This window comes from Populus nigra, chromosome 13, assembly GCF_951802175.1.
Source record: "Populus nigra chromosome 13, ddPopNigr1.1, whole genome shotgun sequence".
Classification (NCBI taxonomy): domain Eukaryota; kingdom Viridiplantae; phylum Streptophyta; class Magnoliopsida; order Malpighiales; family Salicaceae; genus Populus; species Populus nigra.
Genome location: NC_084864.1, coordinates 2,457,066 through 2,481,639, shown reverse-complemented (window position 1 = coordinate 2,481,639; position 24,574 = coordinate 2,457,066). Strand labels below are relative to the sequence as shown.

The following is a 24,574-nucleotide window of genomic DNA, read 5'->3' as shown; positions in this document are numbered from 1 at the left end:
GCTTATCAAAGACTTGTATTGTCCAGGTCGAACCGAGCATAATTAATCCAAACCTAACTCTCTCATTTTGTTAATTTTTAAAATTATTTTGAATTTATTTATTTATTTATTTTTATCCTATGTATGATTTTACAACTATGCTTTGAGCAACCACTTCTCGACATCATCAATGAACCGATTTCACACTAATAAACCAATCATGTGACAAATACAGAGCTTCTTTTAACCTAGTTTGAAAAAAGAAAAAAGAAAAGAGAAAAAAAAGAGAATATTTTCCTTTTTCCGGGAGGAATCATTTTTCTTCCTTTTTTTTCTCTGATAATATTCCTCCACCTTATGAACCTTCTTGCTATGAAGAGATCACAAATATATATATATATATATTCTTCTCTTCTCTTTTCTGTTTTGTCCCTTGCGGAGCTTGGATTGGTATATATTCTAGCTTTTTGAATGATCCATGCATGCAGCCAATTAATTAACCGATAATTACTTTATTAATGTAATTTTTTACATTAATTATAGAAAAAAAAACAAGAGAGTTGAATTCATGAATTTAGCCAAGTAAGAGAAATCATAGGTATCGTTAATAATTTAATTTACTTTAGATTAACTATGATTAATTAAGAGATGATAAAAATGGAATTTTATTAAAGTGTTTTATGGGCGTTGTCTCTTGTAAGAACAGCTCGTTAGCGCTCGTCGATGGTGGAAACTTGCTTAAAGTACTAGGCATAGAAATTGTTTTTCGAGTTTTTTTTATTACTTATATTATTATTTGTTATTTTATTAATATACGAATGCTAATTTTAGTTGTATTTTATTAACTATTTAAGTAATATTTTCCTATAAACATTTAGTTATGAAATTAATATAAATATAAATTTATAGTTTGCTTTTCAAAAGAGATTAAATAGATTGATGGTTTAGAATTTTATTAATTAGTGCATGGTTGTAATTTTAAAATTTAAGAAATTCTAATTTATTTCTCGATGTTCTTAAGGCTTAAAAAACCTTTTAACTTTCTGCCTGCTCTTTGTCACTCTAGAGCTAACACATGCTCACTGTTTACCCGTTTAGTGTGAGGATAATTAGTTTTTAAAATATTTTTTATTTAAAAATATATTAAAATAATATTTTTTTTATTTTTAAAAATTATTTTTAATATTAATATACATCAAAATAATTCAAAAATATAAAAATATAATTACAAAAAATCAAAATTTATCCAACTCTTGTTTATAACGCAATACTAAACAAGAGTTTACTAACAACTTGATGTTGTATTAGAACTGCATTTGAAAAATACATTTCACTTATAAAAATATTAAATTGATTTTTTTAATTTTTTATTATTCTAATGTATTAATAATAAAAATATTTAAAAAATTATCTTAATATATTTTTAAATAAAAAAACACAATATTAACAATTACACCACACAAATTCGATGCAGGGCCAGTGATGTCAAGGAACCCACTATCCACCAAGGGAATATTCTTATTAAAAGCGTGTGGACCTCTAACAAAATGCCGTCTCTCTTCAACTTGAGCCTCCTCTTAATTATACCATGCCATGTTGTTGTGTCCCAACAACGCTTCTATTTCTTCTTTCTTTCTTTCTTTCTTTTTCTAACATTTTCCCTCGGTTTCTGGGTAGCTAAAGGAGAGAACTTTTCAAGGTTGTTCTTACCAAAGTAGAGTTTAGGGTTTGAAGTTCCGACTCTTGAGGTGGATCGAGCACCGACCAATGCCATGTGGGCGTCTCCGAGGCCATTGGGCACCGACCCTTGAAGACCAAATGCTTTTTTCCAATAATAATAACAAAAGATGAGGTGAAATGTGGAGACATGTGAGGCGGCCACGAGTGTTGCTTCTCGGACAGGGCATTCAACGTTGTTAACTACCAAATACTAGTTCAACTACCGTTTTTCTATCACGCTAGTAACCGATCTAATTAATGCAGAGCTCCCTTCTATCAAACTCAAATGGGCTTTTCTGAGGTTGAATTTACTTATGCTAAAGTTGACTTGACTTGATAATCCACTAAGCTTGAAATTTAAAGTTTCATTTAAAATTTATAATTTTATCCTCTATCCATATTATTATACGGCTAAATCTTATGACTAGAATAATCTCACATTCAATATAAAAAATAAATCTCATAGGGCTCGAATAAGTTTGCTGTAACATTATTATTATTTTATTAACATAAATATAAATATTTATAGATATTCGAGTCAGCTTACAAGTATCTCGATTAAGCTCTAAAATTAATAATTATATAAACTTTTAATAATCCTAAAATTTAAAAACTCAAACTAATAACCTCTAGAAAACAAATCTATAACAGCAACAGTTCATCCCTTCCCTGAAAATTGACCTTGTTGTAACATTATTAATCAAAAGCAAAGTGACATCGATTGTTTTACCAATGCTATTCCTATAAATAATTAATTTGGTTTACAATTAACCTTTTATTGGTTTCCGAAACAGGAAATTACATCATTGGTTATATTTATTAATATACCGTATTTTCTTACAATTATTTATTGTTCGTGAATAGGAAAATAAACCAGATTGTCATATGATCAGGCTGGTAATATGTACTCGCATGTTGCAAAGTAAAGAGCTGTGAAAAACGATACAAGAACTGAAGTTCCTGATGCAACCACAAGATCAAGGTGCGTGCACTTCCAAAGTGACCCTATTTACCATCATTGTTCCCACCATACTCGGTTGAATTTCCATTCCAGAAGGAATTTCTATCGTTGAATCGGCCATCATCACCATCATGTTTCAGTGTGTGAATGTTGCTCCCAGCGCGTGATGTTGTCGCTGGCCTGCCTTGGCTGTCATTTCTGCCAGTTGCTGAAGCGTTCTGATTTGGGGAGTAACTGGAGTGAGGTCGGTCTGTTCTTGCTTTGTTATTCTGAGGTGTTGAATTTGGACCTGCAATGTTGAAGCCAAGGGTTAGAGAGCACGTTCCGCAGAAGCACTTTGTGATCAGTTCCATTAATTCACAAACACGAGTACATATAAGAAGATATTTAACTGTAAAGTTAGAAGACAATATGTTCTTTAAACTGAGCATCTTGCCACTAGTTTTCCAGCAATCACCACTTGCTTCAACAGAAATTATTTCCAAGGATTTCATGAACAGGGGAAATGAATAGAGAGATTTATCTGTAAAAGCTAATTGCAGAGATCGACTACATTTTCAAACGTTGCATATTCTGAAGAGCTTATCACTTTTATTTCCAAAATAAAACAAGAGCCCAAAGAAGAAAGCTTCCACTTCTCTTTCAGGAAGGCATCAACCCCCACTCGACCCACATGCCTCTCCATCACTCATAAGTGATATGAAAAAGTTCATTCCACAGAAATAATACTGAAAAAATGAAGAGCCAGTGAATCGATTGTGAACAGAGGACAACTACCAAATTCAGACCACAAAACCATACCCACCATATATTTATATTTAGGAATATGTTTTAACAGTTGCAGAAAATATGCAATTGTAAAGGTTCCAAGTTCCATAAGTGAAAGATAAAAAAAAACAATTTTGTAAGATTGTAGGCATAATGACAATGAAAAAATAGCCTTCAAAGAGGCCATTTGCATTTCAGATGTTAGGCCCAAAGAAATATAATTGAATCATAGCAGGGTATGGAAACTCACTATATTCCCATATGCCAGATTGAGCTTGTCCAGAACTTGATGAGCTTGCACTACCACCAAAGTAGGAGAGAGGATTGACATAAGATAGAACCCTTTTGACATATGCAAAATATCCCCCATCATTTGCATTTGCTGAACCACTGCTAGTTGTAGTAGTTGCTCTGTCTGAGGAAGAACCTCCTCTGTGGTAACTTGTGGCTCGCTGATGAGGAACCACCATCAATGCTTGTCTATTAAGCAGAGCCAACTCTGATAATGATTTACTCAAATCTGAAACAGGTTAAATTAAAAACAAATTTATAATGGACATGAAAATGAACTAAATTAATAGCATTTTTCTGTAAAAATGTTAGTATTAAGAGATATTCTATACATAAATTGAAAAAAAAAATTATATATATATATATGCAATACAGATAAAAGGAAGAATATTCAGTACGCTTCTTAATGAAATGAATTCTAGAACAAGAAATGAAACAGCAAAAGAAAAATATCATCTCTATCCAACCAAAGCATCATGCCACTTGTCAAAGTGCATCTGATGTGCATACCTTGATCACTGAATGTCTTGCGAGGATAAGGAATGGCAAGATCATATGCACCAATACCACCAGCTTGGTTTCTGTCCACATAGTCTTTGACCATTCTCAAAGTGCTTGTCACAGAAAACTTCTCCTGTAAGCTAACACCATCTGGCAGTCGGATATTTAAATGAACATCACTCAATACAGTAACTGTTTTTTTATCATCCAATGTCCCAGGCCCCAAACCATCTGTAGATTCAGCCTTTTTATCTCCTCCTGCTTCTTTTATCTCAGTAGTAGCACCTGAATGATTACCAATAATCTTTTCTTGGGCAAGAAGACCATCTTCAGCACCAGAAAATATATGATCAGCTATGGTATGGTCTGATTTGGTTATTGTACTGGGTAATTTATTGTCTTCATCAGGGGGACATGAGGACCGCTCATCCCCAGTAGTCTGCGACTTCTGAACATTAAAAGATTTTGTAGATGTCTTGTCATCCAAATTGGTTATTGTTTCCTGTTCATGCAAGTGACAAACCACCCAAGTATGTAATACCATTATTAAACCATAAAAGAACCTCATGAGAGCTGCAGCATAATTACCTCAGCTGTAGGTTGTTCATGACTCGCCTTTTCTTCTATCAACTCAGAAGCAGCCTGTGTTTCAAGCTCTGAAGGTTGGGCATGGCTGTCCACCAAAGGCAGTGAGACAACCGTACCTGAAGAACTTCCTTGCCCGGTGGAACCAATATCAGACGACCCAGAAGAAGGTGGTTCAGATCTCTTCAAAGCAAGTGCTGCAGTCAGGACAGTTGCTGTTGTTTCCTGCACTTCATCATTAGAAATTTCAAGTTGAAAGGAGGAAAGACACAAGTCACAAAATCAGAGTAGGGTACTAGAGCATGAAGTCCCTCAATAGCTGGAGTAGAAAATAAACAGAACAGTAACCACGAAGAATATCCCATTCTTGTGATCTCAAGTGATAATCTACTACTAGTAAGATCAAGGTTTAAACAATTAGCAAATGCTCAAAGTGGAATCACAAGTATGATAGTTGCCTCAGAAGTAAATAGCAACACTAGGAGTTTTGAGATTTATGCACGTAACTAATAAGATAAACCAGCATTTACATACCTGGATATGAAGGCTCAACCTTGCCTTCTCTAAACCAGAAGCCAAAACTTCAGCACTAACAAACCCTTCTGCGTAATGACACAGAAATATAAATTAGTCATATTTCTACAATATCATTACACATCAGATTAAATGCGCGCCAAAACCGAAGATTTCAAATAAAACACCATACCACTCTGCCAAAGTTGAACCCCATTGTAGCCAATGGCAGTTATACAAGGAGCAGATTTCTGTGGGTCTTTGATTTCAAGTTGATGCAAGGATACCATCTTCCTTTTAAAATGTGACCTTTTTCTGAAAGCTTAACGTGTAAAAAGTTTGTACAAAAGGATACATATTGCAGACAAATTCATGGCATCAGTGCTTCCTTCTTTGATATGCAATAAAATGCAGTGCTTTGAGAGCATCTCCACCACCTAAATGCAGCACAACAAGGTCAGAACCATAACAAGCTATATCATATAGAATTCAGAAAACGAATCCCAGATTAGAAAAAACAAAGAAGACCCTACTTTAGAATCAGCCCAAGTGGATTTTTCCAATTCAGCGGACTCCACATTTTCACCTGCAAATCAAAACAAACACTCCACTGCGTATTAAAACAATTAATCAAGAAATATATTACATGACACCACTATACTATACGCAATCCCCGGTTCAATATGGTACCTTTGGAAACTATCTGATCACACCCAATTCTAAAATCTAGTTCTAAAATTTGAACTCAACACCAATCAATCCAATCACATCATCACTTCCTTCCCTTCCGAGTAATGCAAACTCTAGTTCTAAAACCGAATAATCTTTTAAAACAAGTATCAACAACTCAATGAGCCATTAGTTGGTCTCACAAAACCAACGGTCGAGATTATTCCGGGAAAGATTTTCAGTAAAATTAGCATAATTCCGTAAAAACAGTGCACTAAAAGAAAAGGGAGAGTACCTGAAATGTAAACAACAAAAAGTTTCTTCTGTTTTTTGGATTCAAGAATTGCTTCGGGTATTGAACCTTTATAGGTAACTGCAGATATTGAACTCTCCATCTGTTTATAACAAAAAAAAAAAAAGAACCTTAAATTTCAATCAACAAATTATGAACAGAATTGATTCAAACAGTTAAAATATAATATAAATCATTAATTAATTAATAAAGCACTAAGATCAAGTAATTTAATTAATTAGTTTCACCTAGGGCTTGAAACCAGAATATGAGAGTGGCACTGATGATCCGGATTGGAAGGAAGAGTGTAGAGAGAGTCGATGGTTTTGTGTGTTTATTTTTTTTGTTTTATTTCGGTCAAACGTCAAGATATAACCCCAAATTATTGCAATAGTATCAATTTTACATTCAAAATATCTTTTGTATCAATTTTACCCCCAAACTCTTTTGATTTCTTAGATAATGTCTGGTTAATGTTCCGAGATAGAAAAGATGGAGGCGGTGGAGATAAAGGAGATATGTCTCTCTATATTTTTTATTTTAAAAGTATAAAAATTCACTTTAAAGTCAGTATAGATATAAACATGTTTTTATCTATATCTCTTCAACTAAACATGTTTTTGGTTTTTTATATATGTTTTTTTATCCCGAAATATTAATTAATTAAGCGTGATGTAATTATGACTTTTATAAATATTTATCAAAAATTGTTAAATTATCTATAAAATGGTGTCTTTTGTTACAAAATAAAAGTATAAGTTGGATGAAAATATGGATGGCATGCATCAGAAATGGAAGGAAGTTCTTAATCTGAAATTTTTGCAAGTCTAAGTGTAAAATTGATTTTTAAAATTATTTGATAGTAAAATTGAGATTCTTTATATAGTTGGATGGTATTTAAACCATCCATTGAAGTAAGAGTTAACTTTTTAGATATTATTTACTTCTTGTTTCATAAAAAATAGAGATGTCTGAAATATGAAGAACACATACCCTACTATTTATATTTTAAAATGATATAAATTCATTATAAAACTATCACATATTTATCTTTTCTCTTGTTGGCATGCAAATATGAAAGTTATAATCAAAAAATATCTTTACAAGTTATCCTTCATAATTTTTAAAATATGATTGATTTGGCTCAAGGCTTGAGTCTTCAGGTTATTCTGATTTTTAATTTTTAATTTTTTTATAAAATAAAATAATATATTTTTAATATTTACTAGATCATTAGATAAACTTAAATTTACTATGAACAGGGTAAATAAATTCCCTTATCAGCCAGACATGAAAACACACAATCTCCACAATTACAAATCAAAAACATCTTCTTTACCACAGAAAAACTACTCTCTGTATCCTCTTTTTCATCTTCTCCTCCATTACTTTAATTTACTTACCGGGCGGTCCCCTACAAACACACACAGAGGACTTGTTCAGCAAATATCCCAGGCCCATCCAGTTCAGGCTCTCTATTCACCAGTCCATCGTCAGTTGTCAAAAACCCTCTATTCTTTGAAGTTTTTCTGCAGCTTCATCAGGTTTTAGAAGGCAGTAAAAGACAATTGTTTGAAGACAGCCTTAGACGATATTCTATGTCCATAGGCTGCACAATAAAGCTAACAACTATTGGCTGTTTCTATCTGAAAGTTCAACTGTATGTGTGATTTACAAGCAGTTTCGCATATAACAAATTCATAAAGCTCACATAGTATTTTCCCACGGTTAAAAAGAAAAGGAGAAAACAGCTAAGCTTCTTGTCCACCGTAAAAAACAATACATTCAGCTCAGACCACTCTCATGCCGTCAACACTAGGAGGAAAGAATGCAGAAAGCAATTGATTCAGCTCAAAACAATCCTCCTGCTGCGCATGAATAGGTCTAGTCCAAGTGCCTAAAAATACCTTTGACACAGTTTTAGTGAATAATAAACACCACTTGTTAATGAGCAAAAAACTATCCTTAGAAAACTAGAGCAATATATCCAGTTATGTACTGCACCACCAATTCCATGGTCAATTAATCACTTCGAAAAATCAGCAGTCTGGTGCAACTACTAGCAAGCAAAAATGTCAATAAAGCATCAGGGGCACTAATAGGTTATGGTACAATCCAAACCTACATGTCCGAACTCATTATATGAACAATTAAAGAATATATAGAGTGACCAGGAAATCTGCATGCAATGACAAGTTGCAGCAATTCCCACGCAAGAAACTAAGTTCTTTGCTTTGGGTCTCTAGAGCAGCAGATGCTACCTTCAGAAGTGATTTTAGTGCCTTACAACATCGCACATTTTTTACTGGAACTCAGCTTCGCACTGCACATTTAACACTGCAAAGCTTCCAACATTCATATGCCAACTCCCGAGCATATGCTCAGGGTGTCTCCGTGTGTAATTAAGTGTTCTTATTAGATTGTCGACATATCACCATAAAAAAAAATAAAACACACCATACCTTGTCAACTTGAGGTGGATATTCTCCCTTCAGCTTGGGATCTACACATAATTTAACTATGTCTTCTCTCAGTCTTAGGGTAGCTGGCAAAATAAAATTTATGTTGATCTCCTCAATCATTTAAAAAAAACGCTAAACAGAAGAGATATGATAATATTGCAACAACCAGGACAGAGAACTCATCCACGTAACAAGACTATTCTGCCCACATGGTCTGGTATGATCAACAGGAGAGCCACTCCAGAACTGTTAACATCATTCATGCTGATCATCTAGTGATTGCATACCTGCACAACAGGTATACAAGCCACAAATCAGATGGATCGCTCCATGACCACTAACAATAATTTAGAATTAGTTAAGAAGAAACATTTAAAACTCATTCAGAGGGAAAAGAAATGATTCTGATGCAACATATTTATCCTCGTAAATTAACAATTATCTCAGCATTATGAGGCAAAAACAGTGTACGGTCACAGATTTAAAAACATCTTAATATGATAGATTGAGAACAGAAGGATTACTCTCCATGTAAAACTGGGAGGAACTGGAGCTACAGCTCAACTTGTTAGTATCCTCTTAGAAAAATGCCAGCCTTGTTTGATATCCCTCTTCAATGGAGATCTTTGCCAAAATGAGGTTGAGCATCAGAAATAGCCCATAAACCATATTGTTTGCAATTAAGATGTAATGACAGCCTTTGAAACACCCGTCTTTGGTCAATGAAAAGATGCAAAACTGTCCTTTGCTTCCACAAAGAATATGACACGATCAGGAATGAATAAAAATACAGCTTGAAGTAATATAAAGCCCAATTGGATGAAAAGGCAAAGGGTCTTGTATGTTCTACAAGTAATGCTTCGTATACTAACAAAAATCTTACAAAAATTCTACAAATGCAAGGGACTGCATCATTGTAATGTGTTATGATTAATCTTGCATGTAATGAGGAAAAGAAGGTGACAGCAATCAAGAAAAAGAAGAATAAATATATATATAAAAAAGAGAAATATTATGTGTAAGATAATGCATCACTGTGAAGAGATTCTTACATTAGGTGTTACTGTTTTGTGATGAGTTGTACAGAATGAGATACCCACATGTGAGCTCATAAGCCAGGAATGATGCAGGATATATCTATCAGTGTCTTGTGAGTTGGAACTCCTGCAGATTTTCTTGCTAATTTATGGAATCATCCAATAAGTATAATACACCACGATATTACTTCATCTTGACTTGAAAGCACAAGAATTCTGAAAGGTGCATAGCTTATTAAATTCCAACACAACCAAAACATCTTTCCATATGGTGATTCTATTCCATTTTTTATGGTCTAATCTAATCTCCCCCTGTTTGACAGCATGGCTTGCCGAGTAAATTTTATCTTTCTGAGCATGACCTTGACTTTCCTTTTCCTGCGCCCCTCTTCTTCATCTTTTCCTTCTTTTCCTTCCCACCCTCTATAAACACTTGAATGGCTTTTTCTCTTCTGTCATCTGATAGTAAAGCAAACTTCGCAAATTTCTTCGGTCTCACAAATCCAAGCTTCTCATTTATCTCCTTAAATGCAGGAACAAGACCACGCCTTATGAAGCATCCTTCTATTAGTTGCATTGAGTTTGATTCTGGGAGAGATGGCGCATTTTTTAACTCAAGGTCCAGGCAGAAAGGAGAGTCCTTCAACCACATTTTGAGGGAGTGGGCCTTGGCTATGAGGAGCCCACTCCGAGTTTTACAAGGAAGAAACGGGGAACCCATCTCCCAAAGGCATGCTTTCAATGTGCTGTCAAGGGACACCATGTTGTATTCAGCTGTCCCTGTTATCAGAGCAACTGATTTTGGAGATTCTGGACATCCCTGCAAGGATGCATCCTGCCACATCCAAAGTATTATGTTTAGACTCACATTGTAAAACCAAAAGGTCCTTTTTCTTTTTCATTATCATCCTCGTGGTTCATGACATTAAGCATTCATATAGGAGGCATGGATACTTGCCATATGTTAGATTTATTAGCATGCCAGCACATAGATACACACAAATACTTTTTACCTGAAAAACTAGAGGGATACATACAAGCATGCATGTGTACTCATAAAAATATTAATGTATTTGCATGTGCATCTCACTATGTATGCCTAAAGATCGATGGCAGCTAGTTTATCCCATGTATGCATGGGAGAGGGAATTTCAGACTGGCAATTCACTTCTTCGACTCATGTAAGAAAAGGCCAATCAAAATCATATGACTCACATGAAATGATCAGTCATAATTTAATGAGAGATCTTGCCTGCATGTGGTCAAGCCATAAAGTAAGACCAACAAGAGCTGCACCGCCTGACAACTTTCTAAAATCAGCTCCCCAGTCCTTGTCAGCAACCCTGAATTACAAAGACCACAAGATATAAATTTATCCAGGTGCAGCACAATAATTTTAAGAGAAAATGCTATAAGATATTTCTGTATAGTTCGACAAGATAAAGCCATTAAAGTTGATAAAATATTTCAAATCCATCAGCTTTCACCTGAATACATCATGGCGATATATTTTCCTCTTGATGGCCAACAGAAAAACCCATGAAGCAGTGGCTCGAAGTTCAAATGCCCACAACAAATCCTCTAATGCATTGACAAAGTTAAAGGCTGCATTGTCTCCCAAGGTTTCTAGCATCTCAAGGCACTGGTCCAGTGCTGAAACTAATGGTTCAGGTTTTTCTGTTAGAAGCCTGCAAGAGAAAAATCACTTAGTGCTACTGATATGAGAAAATAGAGAAATGGTATGAATAAAATTAATCTTGTACATGGTAGCCATAGTAACAGTTGTAGCTAATCACTACCTGATTGGAAGATCAAATCCAGTATATCGGAGAGCATTTAAGAGGAGAATGGCCTCACTCGTGTGCTGGGACAAACTTGCAGCCCTAATAAAGCATGTCCATATTCTGTGATCTGGTTCCAGGCCCTCTTCCTTCACTTGTTTCAGTTTCTGAATTCCAGCATTGTAATCTCCATTTCTGAGATAAGCATCAATAACAGAACTATATGGTAGCGTACTGAGATTTGCATCTGTTTCTTTCAAATTAGAGAGCACCTTTTCAGCCTCCTGAGGCTGCCCAGAGCTGCCATAGGAAACCATAAGCAAATGCATTGTGGCAATAGTGGGTTCCACTCCTGCATCTTTCATCATGCTAAATAGCCTTTGAGCTTTAGAATGACTTCCAGAATTTCTATATATTTTCATCATTATATGATAAAAAGAGCGATCTAATTTACATCCTGTTGACTGTAACTCCTCAAAAAGTTCCTCTGCTTGCTCCACCAACTGCTGCTTGCCAAATGATGCAACTAAGCTTTTGTAGGTATCCAATTTAGGCTCCAATCCCACCGTTCTCATTTCATCCATCAGTACCAAACCTTCCTTTGGTCTACGATCTCGGCAGTACATCACAATTAATATATTGTAAGTGTCTTCATCTGGCTCCAGCCCATCTTCCTTGATCCTCTGGTAAATTTGAGTTGTCTTTCTAAAATCATCAATTGCTACATACATCTTGAGCACAGAATTCCATATAGAAAGATCAGGCTTGAATCCTGCTTCTTCCATCTCAGAAAGCATGGCTTCAACATCCCTTACCTGTTTTCCCCTGCATAACAGCTGAGCCATTACCCTGTAAAGATGCATGCTGGGAAAATAACCTGCAGCCTTCATTCCATGGTATATTTTCTTCACTTCAAATATGTTCCCAGCCCTTGCAAATGCATCAAGCATCAAAAGAATAGAACTTTTGCTTATTTTAAAACCTATATCTTGCAACTCCTGGACTACCACATAAAGTTCTTCCAATCTTCCATCAACAATCAGAGCTTGCAAGAGACCATTAATGGAATCTACAGTTGGAGAAGGGCCATCTTTCATCATCGTATTAAAAACAGCCCTGGCTCGCTCATAACAGCCACTTGCAGCATAAGCTTCTATTAAAGCATTCCAGACTTTACGGTTCACAGTAATGCAACTTTGTCTCATATTCCCGGCTACACTCTCTGCTTTCTGCCATAGCTTCAATCTTCCATATGCCTCGATCACATCGACATAAACAGATATATTATTCAAAACTGTGCCATCTGTTTCTGTGAGATCAATTAGATGATGGGCTGTTTCCGGGAACCCCATTTTACAATACAAAAGCATCATGCTTTGGTACAGACATTCAGATGCTTTGATACCGCAGAACCTCATGTCAGAAAAAACCTGAGAAGCTTCAGTAAAAAGTTCATTTTCTAAACAGCATTGAATCAAAGCTTCAAACATGGTAAAACTCCCAGTAAAACCAAGTTCTCTACTATTACTGTATTCCTTTAAAGCAGTATCTAACTGCTGAGCCTTGCAAAGCATAACAACCAAAGCTTCAGTAATCATTTGACTGGACCTGGGAGTATGTTCTTTCAATAATTCAAGCAAGTCAAGTGCCACAGAGTGCCTCCCAGATGAACTATATGAACTCAAAATAGACAACAAATTCTCACGGTCGATTTCATAGCGATCACTGATTGCCCGTCGCAGCATTTTTGCAGCTTCATCATAGCAATCACCCTTGACGAGAATATAAGAAATAGCTTGCGGGTTCATGCCACATACTTCTTCCATATCTCTGACAACTCTTCCAATATCTTCCACTTTGTTTGCATTCCCAAGAGTTCGGAGCATCAACTCATAAAGGGAATGTTCCGGCATAATACCATCATGAATCATTTCCTTGTAAAAAGTCATTGCCCTCTTCGGCTCATTAAATCTTAGATGGATGTCCAGCATAACCGAGTATGCTAGTTGGTCAGGTCTAGTTCCAGACCTGAGCATGCAATCAAAAGTCTCTTCAGCCTCCACTGGTTTCCCGGCCTTGGCATACCCACAAATCAAAGCACTATACGTCCTTAAGGTAGGTTTAACTCCTGTGTTCAACATCTCTGACATCATACCAGCAGCCTCCTCTATTTTGTTTGTCTTCCCAAGCGAATCAATTAAAACAGTATATGTAATCACATCAGGATTCCGGCCTGATGACTTCATGTCCCTGTAAAGCTGTAATGCTAGATCATTCTGACCTTGCTTACCATACATGTGGATCATAGTGTTGTACGTCATCTCATCTTTGCCAAACCCTATTTTCACCATTTCCTCACATATATCTTTCACTTTCTCCACATTCCCTTCTCTTGCGAAAGCGTACAGCAATGAATTATAACTCACGGCATCTGGAAAAAACCCTCTCGACTCCAGGTCATTAAAAAGCTGCTCTGCTTTGCCAGACAGTCCGCATCTTCCATAAACTGAAATCATGGCATTATAAGTCCACAGATCAGGTTCGCAATGATGTGCCACCATATCATCAAAAACATTAACAGCCTCCTCCAAATTCGATGCCCGTGAACAAGCACTGATAAGAGTATTATAAGTAATTATATCTGGTCGAAGACCCGATCTTCTCACTTCAGTTAATAGCTCAATAGCCAAATTAGGCGTCATTTCACCTGCTTTCAATCGAGCATTTATCAATGTATTGAAACTAACAAGGTCTGGCTCACACCCTCTTTCACGCATCAAATCAAACAGTTCTTGGACCTTATTAAACTTACCACTCCGTGCATATACACCCATCATGGCATTATAAACTTGCACAGTATTCTCAACTGAAGGTTCTGCCCTAGTAAATACTTCCACAGCCAATGGCTCTTGATTGGCCTTTCCCAAAACAGCCAAAATAGTGGATAGCATCCGCGCATTGGGGGAATACCAATGGCGCAAATTCAACCACTCATAGACCTCAAATGCCCGGTGCCAACTTTCCTGGCCCACAGACTTAACCACAAAGCAAAAATCAGTTGGTGTCATCTGCACTTTCCTATCATCGAGAACATCAGCCACAAACTGGTCTTGTTTCAATGCTAATATCCTGTCAGTAAAATATTTCACCCTCTCCCTCCAATCTTTAGCCTTCCTAAGTGCTAATTTATTCATTTTCTTAACTCTAGTCCTACTTTGCCTCCACCCCAACTTTTCTTCTTCATTCCCATCATCATCAACATCAACATCATCATTCAATTCAAGAGAGCCCACACCCAAGATTCCATCTTTAGACATTTCAGCCAATTGGTTATGTGAGGAATGGTTCAAGTTTCCATCTTTAGACATTTCAGTTGATTGGGTTTGAGAGGAAGGGTAGTAAGTTTCGTTCAGTTTAAGTTGAGGCCATCTGACTGATGGTGAAGCTCTGCTATAGCTAAACTTTTGTGGGGCATCACTACTACTATCATTATTGTTGCTGTTAAGTTCAGTAGTGGCAGTAGAGGGTGAAGAATGATGTAAAGAGCAAGAAAGAGGTGTGCTTTTGCATACCTTTGAAGCTGGTGATGATATAAGAGCCAGGACTCCTCTGCACTCCATGCTTCCACTCATTACAGTCTCCCGATATTTTGTGGTGTTTCAGAGGGGATAGGAAATGGAGGGTTTAGGGGTTTGGACCGTTTTGTTCGTTTTTGTTTTGTTTGTTTTGGTCCTTCTGGAAATGGAGGGTTCACATATTCATGGAATCTATCTTGGAGAATTACAAACTATATTCTAGTTCTTGTAGATTCTCAAATGTTCAATTTCGAATACTATAGTTTGAAATATCTTCATATAGACCTTAGAATCTCGGAAATTCCAGTATGACACTTTATTGTTAAATGGCTAATGGCAATGCAAAGCATAGTTGTTAGATCAAAATTAATTCAAAAAAGGCTTAGCTCGCAAGATTATTGAGCCAACCTGGAAGTTATTAGGTCAATCATTTTAATCAAAACATCATCATTTTATTCTATGTTTTAAAAATAAATTCTTTGTTGTTTACTTAATTGTGTCTAAAGATGAGTAATGTTAATTAAATCACTAAAAACTTGATTAAATCAACTTAAATTTCATTTAATATCTTTTCAGGTTCAAATTAAAACTTGACTCTGTTCTATTAGTTGACGTGATAAACTTGCAATTTAAAACCTCATCATCGAAATCATTTTTTAATCTAGACTATATTTGACATTAATCTAACCAAACTTAATTAATTAAATATTAACCTAACTAGTCAAAACCAAGAAATTATTTAAAAATTAAATAAAACCACATCATTTTAATAAAATAAAAAATTGACATAAATTGACGCTATAACCAGGAAGTAACCTGACAGCTCAAGGACCGGCCCTTTACCAACCTGACAACCATGCTAGTAATAATGAATATTCTTTCATAATAAAAAATGCAAGCACAAAGGACATCAAGGCTAGTTGCTCCGACCACATTCTTGTCCTCAATTATTCTTCTCGTGTGTCTAGTATTATAGTTGGGATGTTTTTAAAAGTTTTTTTAAAAAAATATATATTAAAATAATTTTTTTATTTTTTTATTTTTAAAATCATCATATAAAGATCATAAAAAAGACTCTAGAAAAATGATCAATTTATTTATTTTTAAATAAAAACAACTTTTAGAATGCACCCATTTAGTGTCCTCTCTTGCTTGAATGCTTGTTACAAAGAACGCAAAAACAAAAAATGTCATCCGCGCAGCAAATTCGGCTCAAATAAAGAAGAAATAGAGCGTGTATAATTCAGGTGGCGCAAAGCAAATATGAAAGAAATGAAAAGGGCCGGATTCCAGCAGAACAATATTGACATAAAGTTTCAGTAAATTATGAACAACATTTGTTAATGATCACAAAAGGATCGTTTGAAAGCAAACAACAAGGCCTCTTTAGGGTCAATTTATGACTGGAAAAAAAAAATCAGCAGCCTGAAAAACCAGCAAGAAATAGACAGAAAATCAATGCCCCTAAAGAGGACAACCCAAACCTACACACCAGATCTCATATATTAAAAATTAAAAAAATATATATATAGAATTGTCCGCAGAAATCCACATGCAAATGAAACCAAACTGTGCAAGTTGCAGAAATTCCAACACGAGAAACTGACTTCTTTGGTTTAGGTCTCTGGAGCAGCAGGAGCAACTGACTTCAAAAGTGGTTGGAGAGCCTTGACAACAATGCTCATATTTGGCCGGAACTCAGATTCATACTGCACACATAATGCTGCCACGGCTGCCATCTGCAAAAGGGAAAACAACCATAACATGAGAAGCTAACAAACTGCATGCACATGGCCACGCCTGTTCACATGTTTGGGACAAAAATAATGATACCTTGGCAACTCCTTTAGGGGGGTATTCCCCCTTCAGCTTTGGATCTACACATTGTTTAACTTTGTCTTCACTCAGTCTTGGAGTAGCCTACAAAAACCAAGTTAAAAGTCAAACTATTCGAATCCGGAAGAAAAATGATTAAAATAGAAAGGTGCTAAATGGTAAAAGAATAGATATTACTTCCACAATTGAGGCAGAAAACTCACCCAAGTAACAAGACTCTGTTGCCCACGTGGCATGGTGTGATCAACAGGTTTCCTCCCAGTAAGAAGCTCTAGGAGAACTACTCCAAAACTGTAAACGTCGCTCTTCTGTGTCAATTGTCCAGTCATTGCATACCTGCAAAATAGTTATCAAGCCAAAAATCAGTTGCATCCTATAAGCAATTACAGTTATTTACAGATATTATATGAGATGAAGATACAATGAAATGGAAATTTCAGAATATGCAGATGCATATTTTAGAGAAAAGTTTTAGACATCCAGTAAACAGCACCCATCAAAAGAAAACATCTTATGCTACAGTGCGGTAGAAGGTCCACATTGCGTTCATAAACCATCACTGCAGATAACTTCAAATATCACATCTCAGCTATTATCCATAAAATTGGTAATGTCAAAAGGTAAAGTCAGAAGTTCAGAAGGAAAAATAACTTCCAACATCCACCAGGCAATACAATAGAGAAGTAACATAACTTGTCCAACTTCTCTGATCATTCAAAAACATTAAATCTAACCTATCTCGATAAACAAATGATGTTACTGAACGTTATCCATATAGTTAAAATTCTCCAAGCATGGAATGATTTGGCTGGCACATATTGGGATCACTCAACATCAAATTGTGCTTATAAACTGTACTTTATGAAAACACTTGTAGCAGTTTGAAATGAAGCATGCACAGAAATAGCTAAAAGTGGAATAAACATGCAACATAAAAGGAGAGTTACAGAACCCTTACTCAGGAGCATGATAACCAAAGGTTCCTAAAACTCGAGTTGAATGAAGGCGAGCAGCCATGTCAGGAGCCTGATTTGAAAGGTTAAAATCTGCAATCTTCGCTTTGAAGTCTTCAAAGAGGAGCACATTGCTTGATCTGATATCTCTGTGTATTATAGCTGGTTGTAGCTTCTCATGCAAGTATTCCAATCCCCTTGCTGCATCAACTGCAATTTTCACTCGCTGAATCCAGTCAAGCACTGGTCCTGGCTGTGCACCTTGAACTCCCTTTCTACCTGCCATTGCGAGGATATAGAAAGTTAAATCGATTATATTAGAATGTAAATGATGAACAGACAAGATGAGCTCATACCATGCAATATGTCATGTAGGGATCCCATTGTTGCAAACTCATATGCAAGCACTCGGAGATTTCCTTCTACACAGTACCCGAGTAACTCCACAACATTTTCATTCTTCAACCTTGAGACCATGGAAACCTGGGTAAAAAAATTCAGATGTCTTAAGAGAGCAAAAGGAACAAATTGCAGGGTGCAGAACAGAATAGAATCATATAAGAAACAGATAATTGGATACAAGTCCTTCCTTTCCCTTTAAAATGCAGCACACCTGAGTCAAAAATTCAAAATTTGTCTCCGGCTCGCTTGCAACATCAAGTTTTTTTACAGCCACAGCTTTTCCATTTTCTAAGCTTGCATAATAAACTCTTCCATAGGAACCTTCACCAATCAATGCTTTTGACCCGAAATTGTCAGTCTTCTCTTTCAGTTCTTCCAAAGACAATGCAGGCACTTCAATAGGTGGTGCTTCCTTCTGTAATTCAGCTTTGACAGGAGCTGCTACTTTTGAGCCTTTAGGATACCCTAAAGTTCCACAAAAGGAAAGCAAAATAGAAAGTTCAAAAAGAGCAACCACGCACAATCAAATAAACCCCAGAAATGACTGAGCAGGACTTGGAAGCAGACGTAATGAATAAAACTTCTTGTAGATGCATGTGTAACATGTAATTGGCACCAAATTCAAAATTCATGATTGCTCAAAGATAGCATATGTCAGAGCCTTAGAGAACAAAAAAAATCAAGCAAATAAAAACTTGCTCTAATGAAATTATAAAAAAATAGCACGATTAAGTACAGCATTCAATATGAAAACCGAAATCAATAATAAAAGTGATAATCTCTATCTGCTATGTGCCCCCATTAACATGTTAGAGAAAGCTGCTATCTAGAGAGAGAATAACCAAATTGTATTCTGAAAGAGACAGAATCTAAGCTGTAGGATCAAAACCATCATCTTTAAGTCTCTCAATTCTAAGAATCAAATTTACATGCTGTTACCCAAGATGTGAACACATGGTCTGCACAAAACTACAAAGACCAGAATGGCAAACAACACAAAATTTTCCATGCAATAATATAGTTTCCGTCTATATCATTGAACTTAACCATTCAAAAATGTTAATCCAACCACTGCACTCCCTGACAATAAGAAATAAGAAACCTTAAATAGACCAAACCCTCAACTTTCTTTAGAATCCCATCATAATTATCAAAATCAACATGTATGCAAATTCTTCTTTCCCTCCCCTTTGCTTCCCTTATCACCGGCAACTGTTAAACAGAAGATAATCTAAAGTTCAGAGTAATATACCATCTCCGTTGTTTCTCGGGCTTCTTAAGCGCTCGCTCTCATATGGTGGGTACGACTCCTCTACCTGACAGGTACAACAAAGCCACCGACGCATCTTGTCTCTTTTCCTTGGAAATAACTCGTCTCCACCCCCTTCACCACCACCTTGTGTTCTCTCCAATCGCACAAAGCGCCCAGGAGATGGCGCATGTGCCTATACATTCAACAACAACAACAATAACAGGAATCAAAAGGGAAAAAACAATAAAACTCCGGAAAAGATAAAAATTTCAAGAACGAAACAAGATTCACCTTAAAAATTAACCAAAAAATTCAAAATTAACCATTTTCTACCATTAATTTACGTTAATTCACACACAATATAATAACCAAAACATCAATTATACCATTATGATGAAAAAACCCATTAACGCCAATAATCAAATTAAAGACAGTATTTAAATTTTACTGCAACAAATCCCTATCTCAAACTTGAATTAATTAATTAATTAATCAAACCCTACCCCATAATTACGATGAATATAATCCTTGTCCATCAACAACAGAAAAAACTAACCCTAAAATTTGGGTAGAAAAAAAAAGAAAGTAGAGAGGGTGAAAAGGAAATGAATGGAGAACAGCGAAATAACACCTAATTTTATTATTAACTAAACAGAATTTTGACAGTGAAGCATAGAAATAAACAAACAAAAAAAGGGCACAGATCATGAGAGAAATTACAGAAACAGCCAACAAATTTAGAAGAAAAAAAAACATATAAAGAAATAAATAAATACCTGTATTCGTGTGTTTTTAAGGGTTTGGAAATTCGTTAGGTTTATATTCTTCGGAGAGAGACAGATAGAGAGATTTGCTGTTTGCTTATAAGAGAAGAGAGTGGCGGAGAGAGAGAAGGGGAGAGAGACAGATAGGCAAAGCGGAGAGGAAGAAAGCGAAGGAAGGCAGGGAATTTTTCTGCTTTTTTTTTTAGTTATTATATTAATAGTCTTTTTTTTATTTCAGTTATCATTTATGTCAGAGATTTAGTTAATTACAACTTAGTACATGTAGTTTGTAAAACGTTGTTGATTAGTCCTTGTAGTGTTAAGACTATTATATAGGTCCTTTGACCAAGAGTTGACCATATCAATTATCTGGTAGCTTTTAGAATTGACTTCTATTTTATGTGCGTGATAAGAGTTCAAAAAGGGAATGAAAATGATGAAAGGATTAGGTTGTGAGTTGATTAAGAGTATAGGGATTGAAAATAAATTAAAAAAGGAAAGGAATTGATGAAATGATGGGGTTATGAGTGGATTATTTAAGAGTATAGGGATTGGGAATATAGTTTTTGAGACAAGGAGGATTGATAATTAATTTATTAAACTAGAAGGAGTAGATTATGATGAACTCATATCTTTCCAAAAATAGTAAATTAGGATATGATTTTATTGAAAGAAAAATATAACTTTGATTTTCTAAAGAAAAAGATTGGTTGGTGAATGATGATGGCGTAGCCAAGGTGTTTTTCTTCTTCTTCGTTTTTTGTACGTTATGCGTTGGAGGCTTTTACTTTATTTTTATTTTTATTTTTATTTTTTTATGTTTTTTAAAAATAATTTGTATTTAAAAGTATATTAAAATAATTTTTTAACATTAGAAAATTAAAATCATCAAGAAATATTAAAAAAATAAATTTAATGTTTTTAAGCCAAATATATTTTATTTTGTAATATAAGTATTTGTATTCATAAAACCTTGTTAATTATATACCTATCTATCGGAATAAATGATAATCAACTCTACGTCAAATGAATTAAAGTTGATATTATTTTAATATTTGTTTGTTATTTTTAGAGATAATAACATGTAAAAGTACTTCTAAAGTGTCTGTCGTTACCTTAAATTAAGCGAGTTAATAATTAATTAAGTGAGTTAATAATTATGTTACTCACTAGTTCGAGTTTTTAAAGTGTCTGTCGTTACCTTAAATTAAAACCTAACGAATGAGAAAGAAAAATATAAAGTAATATTAATTGAGTTTACCTGACAGAGTTGATTGTTACATCAATATTCTTTTAACAAGATTAATTAAGGTATTTGATTGATTAATTTTTATAAACACTAATATTTAAATAAATAAATAAAAATAATACACGTATTCAAATAAAAAAAAAATCACAAGATACATTGTGTCGGCATACTTGTAAGATGTTAGAATTTATCTCATAATAACGCTGCGAATCTGACTTTTTTTTCTTCTATTTTTTTCCATAGTGTCTCATACACATTTTTCAAAAAAAAAAAAGGATAAATTGATCACTGGATTATAGATTTTATTAAATCAAATAAATTAGTTTCATTTTAGTTAGATAATAATAAATAGACAATAACAACCAATAAAATAAATTAAAAAAAAATTATAATAACCTTGAAAAAAAATTAAAATATAAACAACGAAGTAACTCAATTCTTAGCCTATTAAATATAAAAGGATGAAAATAAATAAAAAATTCAACCTGAGTTATGATGACAAACCTATAACCCTGATAATCAGGGTCTAGCTAATCAGGGTTATCCCACCAAACATACAACTTAGGTTGATGAGATTGAGATAACCCGATAGAAAAAAAAATCATAAATCCTATTTAAATAAAAAAAATATCAACTCATGTTAACTTTTCAAAGTCGTGATCCAGGTTATTAGATTACAAGCACCCATCTAAAAAAAGCGTGAAAATTTATTCTCAATCAATTAAATATTAAATGATAAAATTAAAAAAAATTCAATAATACAAGAGGATTAAAAAAGAATTAGTTAAAAAAATATGAATTAAAATTGAAACACAAAATAAGTTTATTTTTTATTAAAAGGTGAGATTGAAAATAAAAATTATTTCAACAAAATAACTCAAAAAAATATAAAGAATAAGGATTAAAATTAAAATAAAAAATATAAACAAGTTCTCTAGTGGAGAAGGCAAAACTATGAAAATACTATTCCAACATACATTTTTCAGTGTTCCTGTTTTAGCATTGGTTAATAACTTATTTAGATAAATAAATTTCTAGTACTCATGGTTGCAATCTTTTAATTATATCATGTAGTCTAAAACCTATCAAACCTGTAGTTATTAATGGTTATATCATGGAGTCAATTTGATGCAAAATCCAAGTTATAGATTAGTGAGTATATCCAAGAATATAAAAAAATATTAAAAAATTAAAATAATATTATTTTAATTTTTAAAAACATCAAATTGGTAAGTAGCTTTAATGATATAAAATTTCTTTTCATCACTATATAATTTTTATTTTTACATGATTATTAATTTTAAAATCTATAAAATTAATTGAGATACACACAAGTTAGCCTCGGATATCCACGGAATCTAAAATTACTTTTGAATGTTTCAATCGCAAGCTTTTTCTTTTTCTTATTTTCTTCAAGAGGGAGTACGGTTCTTCTCTTTCTCTGTTTTCTCGGTCCTTCTCTTTTCGACATGAGAAGCAAATTGAGCCGTTGTGCTTTCCTTAATGCACTATTTTCAAAAGTAGAAGGAATCATGTAGAAGTAATCATGTAAGCAATAAAGCTAACAAAAAAGCAATTTTCGAGCTTAATTTGAATGCCTTTCTTTCTAATCTTGGTTGATTACAACAAGTCAGACTTGCTATAGAATCAAGTTTGTAGAATTTTTTTAAAAAATTGAATTTGATACAGTGATCAAATCATAAATTATGTCCTTTTTATTAAATAGATCGTTTGGAGCTATCGGACTTCTCCTTCAATTTTAACTTGTCCATTTAATTCAAAAATATATATGATAAACTTTCCACACAGTCCAAATACAATGGATTTGTATTTTAGCCTTTGAGAATTTTTTTTAAGATTAATGTTGGTATCTGGAACAATTTACGCGTACCTCGACTAATTTCATGAATTCTAAAATTAATGACCATGTAAGCGTCCAATGACTTTAAAGTTTAAGGTTTGTAAGACTCAAACTGGTAGTCTCTGGAGAGGACCTGATCAGTTAAACTATACCTCTCAGAATTACGCTTTATTGGAAATATCATAACTAACATAACTAATTTTTTTTTAATTTCAATAGGTTGTGGTACTGGAAATATCATAACTAATTGAATTGTGTTATTCTTAACAATATTTCTCTATTTTTTTTCTTAATTATGCTACCTTACAAATTATTTTTGGTAGCTGTGCTATTTTAAAAAAAAAAAACTCCAAATTTTGCGAGAGTCTCATTTTGTAGGTTAGAATGTCAGCAACCAATATAGAAACTTGGGTTCCTTCACTTGTATTGTAAATTTGTTAGATTCTAATAAGTTAATGACATGCTATTTGCAAAATAAATAAATAAATAAATCATCGACAGGAATGGGAATTATTTGAACATTTTCTCCCTTTATTGCAAGACAATTAAGGGATGCGCCACCCAGGAATGGGAGTTTCTGCACAATAAGGAGATTTCATGCTCTTTTGCAGCACAAATGCTTATTCTTAGGAGAGCAGGTGACTTCCTCAAGTTTAGTATCCTCCATTGTTTAGATAAGTGTTTCGGATTTCAGCAATAGTTGTTTTTTAAAATTTATTTTGTTTGGATATATATTAAAATAATATTTTTATTTTATATTTTAAAATTTATTTTTGATATTATCACATTAAAACGATTTAAAATCATTAAAATAAATAATTTGAAGCAAGAAAAAACTCAAAAATTTTCAATAACACTTTTTGAATGGTTTTTTTAATAAAATCAGTATATTTATAAAAAAGATATTAAATAATTTAAAGCAATAAATAACTTAAAAGAGTTTTAAATTCAAGAAACAAATATGTTTTTTTCTTATGTTTTAAATTGATTAATACTTTGAAAGCTATATATCTTTATTTTAAGAGATGAAAAGTTCTGATCTTTTACTTAGATGGTTTAAGGGTATTTACACCTCCAAAACCTTATCGTTTCAGAGAAGTGAAGGATTAGAAAGTTCTCTACTT

The 24,574-nt window shown here is 34.0% G+C and overlaps 3 protein-coding genes across 12 annotated transcripts; all 3 read right to left on the bottom strand.

Moving 5' to 3' along the window:
* Positions 1 to 2,496: 2,496 nt before the first annotated feature.
* Positions 2,497 to 6,648, bottom strand: LOC133671577 (plant UBX domain-containing protein 11-like). Its single transcript, XM_062092362.1, has 10 exons — positions 6,527 to 6,648; positions 6,282 to 6,381; positions 5,851 to 5,903; positions 5,673 to 5,754; positions 5,511 to 5,576; positions 5,339 to 5,406; positions 4,808 to 5,029; positions 4,229 to 4,721; positions 3,678 to 3,947; positions 2,497 to 2,948 (listed from the first exon to the last, which is right to left on the bottom strand). The coding sequence occupies exons 2-10, from the start codon at positions 6,379 to 6,381 to the stop codon at positions 2,704 to 2,706; spliced, it is 1,599 nt and encodes a 532-aa protein (XP_061948346.1). The 5' UTR covers positions 6,527 to 6,648; the 3' UTR covers positions 2,497 to 2,703.
* Positions 6,649 to 7,526: 878 nt separating this feature from the next.
* LOC133671238 (pentatricopeptide repeat-containing protein At3g18110, chloroplastic-like) lies at positions 7,527 to 15,302 on the bottom strand. 9 transcript variants are annotated; one of them, XM_062091937.1, is made up of 6 exons: positions 11,577 to 15,299; positions 11,265 to 11,465; positions 11,030 to 11,120; positions 9,793 to 10,612; positions 8,741 to 9,483; positions 7,527 to 8,175 (listed from the first exon to the last, which is right to left on the bottom strand). In XM_062091937.1, exons 1-4 carry the CDS (start codon positions 15,188 to 15,190, stop codon positions 10,121 to 10,123), a joined length of 4,398 nt encoding a protein of 1,465 aa, XP_061947921.1. In that variant the 5' UTR covers positions 15,191 to 15,299; the 3' UTR covers positions 7,527 to 8,175; positions 8,741 to 9,483; positions 9,793 to 10,120. The 9 variants fall into 9 exon arrangements, with proteins under 9 accessions (XP_061947921.1, XP_061947918.1, XP_061947920.1 ...); XM_062091934.1 differs by having other exon boundaries at positions 7,527 to 9,027; positions 9,265 to 9,483; XM_062091936.1 differs by having other exon boundaries at positions 7,527 to 9,027; positions 9,265 to 9,364.
* Positions 15,303 to 16,420: 1,118 nt separating this feature from the next.
* Positions 16,421 to 20,545, bottom strand: LOC133671565 (PTI1-like tyrosine-protein kinase 3). Of its 2 annotated transcripts, none has more exons than XM_062092344.1 (8): positions 20,353 to 20,545; positions 19,577 to 19,769; positions 18,536 to 18,789; positions 18,279 to 18,405; positions 17,928 to 18,201; positions 17,173 to 17,305; positions 16,967 to 17,053; positions 16,421 to 16,872 (listed from the first exon to the last, which is right to left on the bottom strand). In XM_062092344.1, the coding sequence occupies exons 2-8, from the start codon at positions 19,668 to 19,670 to the stop codon at positions 16,750 to 16,752; spliced, it is 1,092 nt and encodes a 363-aa protein (XP_061948328.1). In that variant the 5' UTR covers positions 19,671 to 19,769; positions 20,353 to 20,545; the 3' UTR covers positions 16,421 to 16,749. The 2 variants fall into 2 exon arrangements, with proteins under 2 accessions (XP_061948328.1, XP_061948327.1); XM_062092343.1 differs by lacking the exon at positions 20,353 to 20,545 and adding an exon at positions 20,080 to 20,235.
* Between the last annotated feature and the right edge of the window lie 4,029 nt (positions 20,546 to 24,574).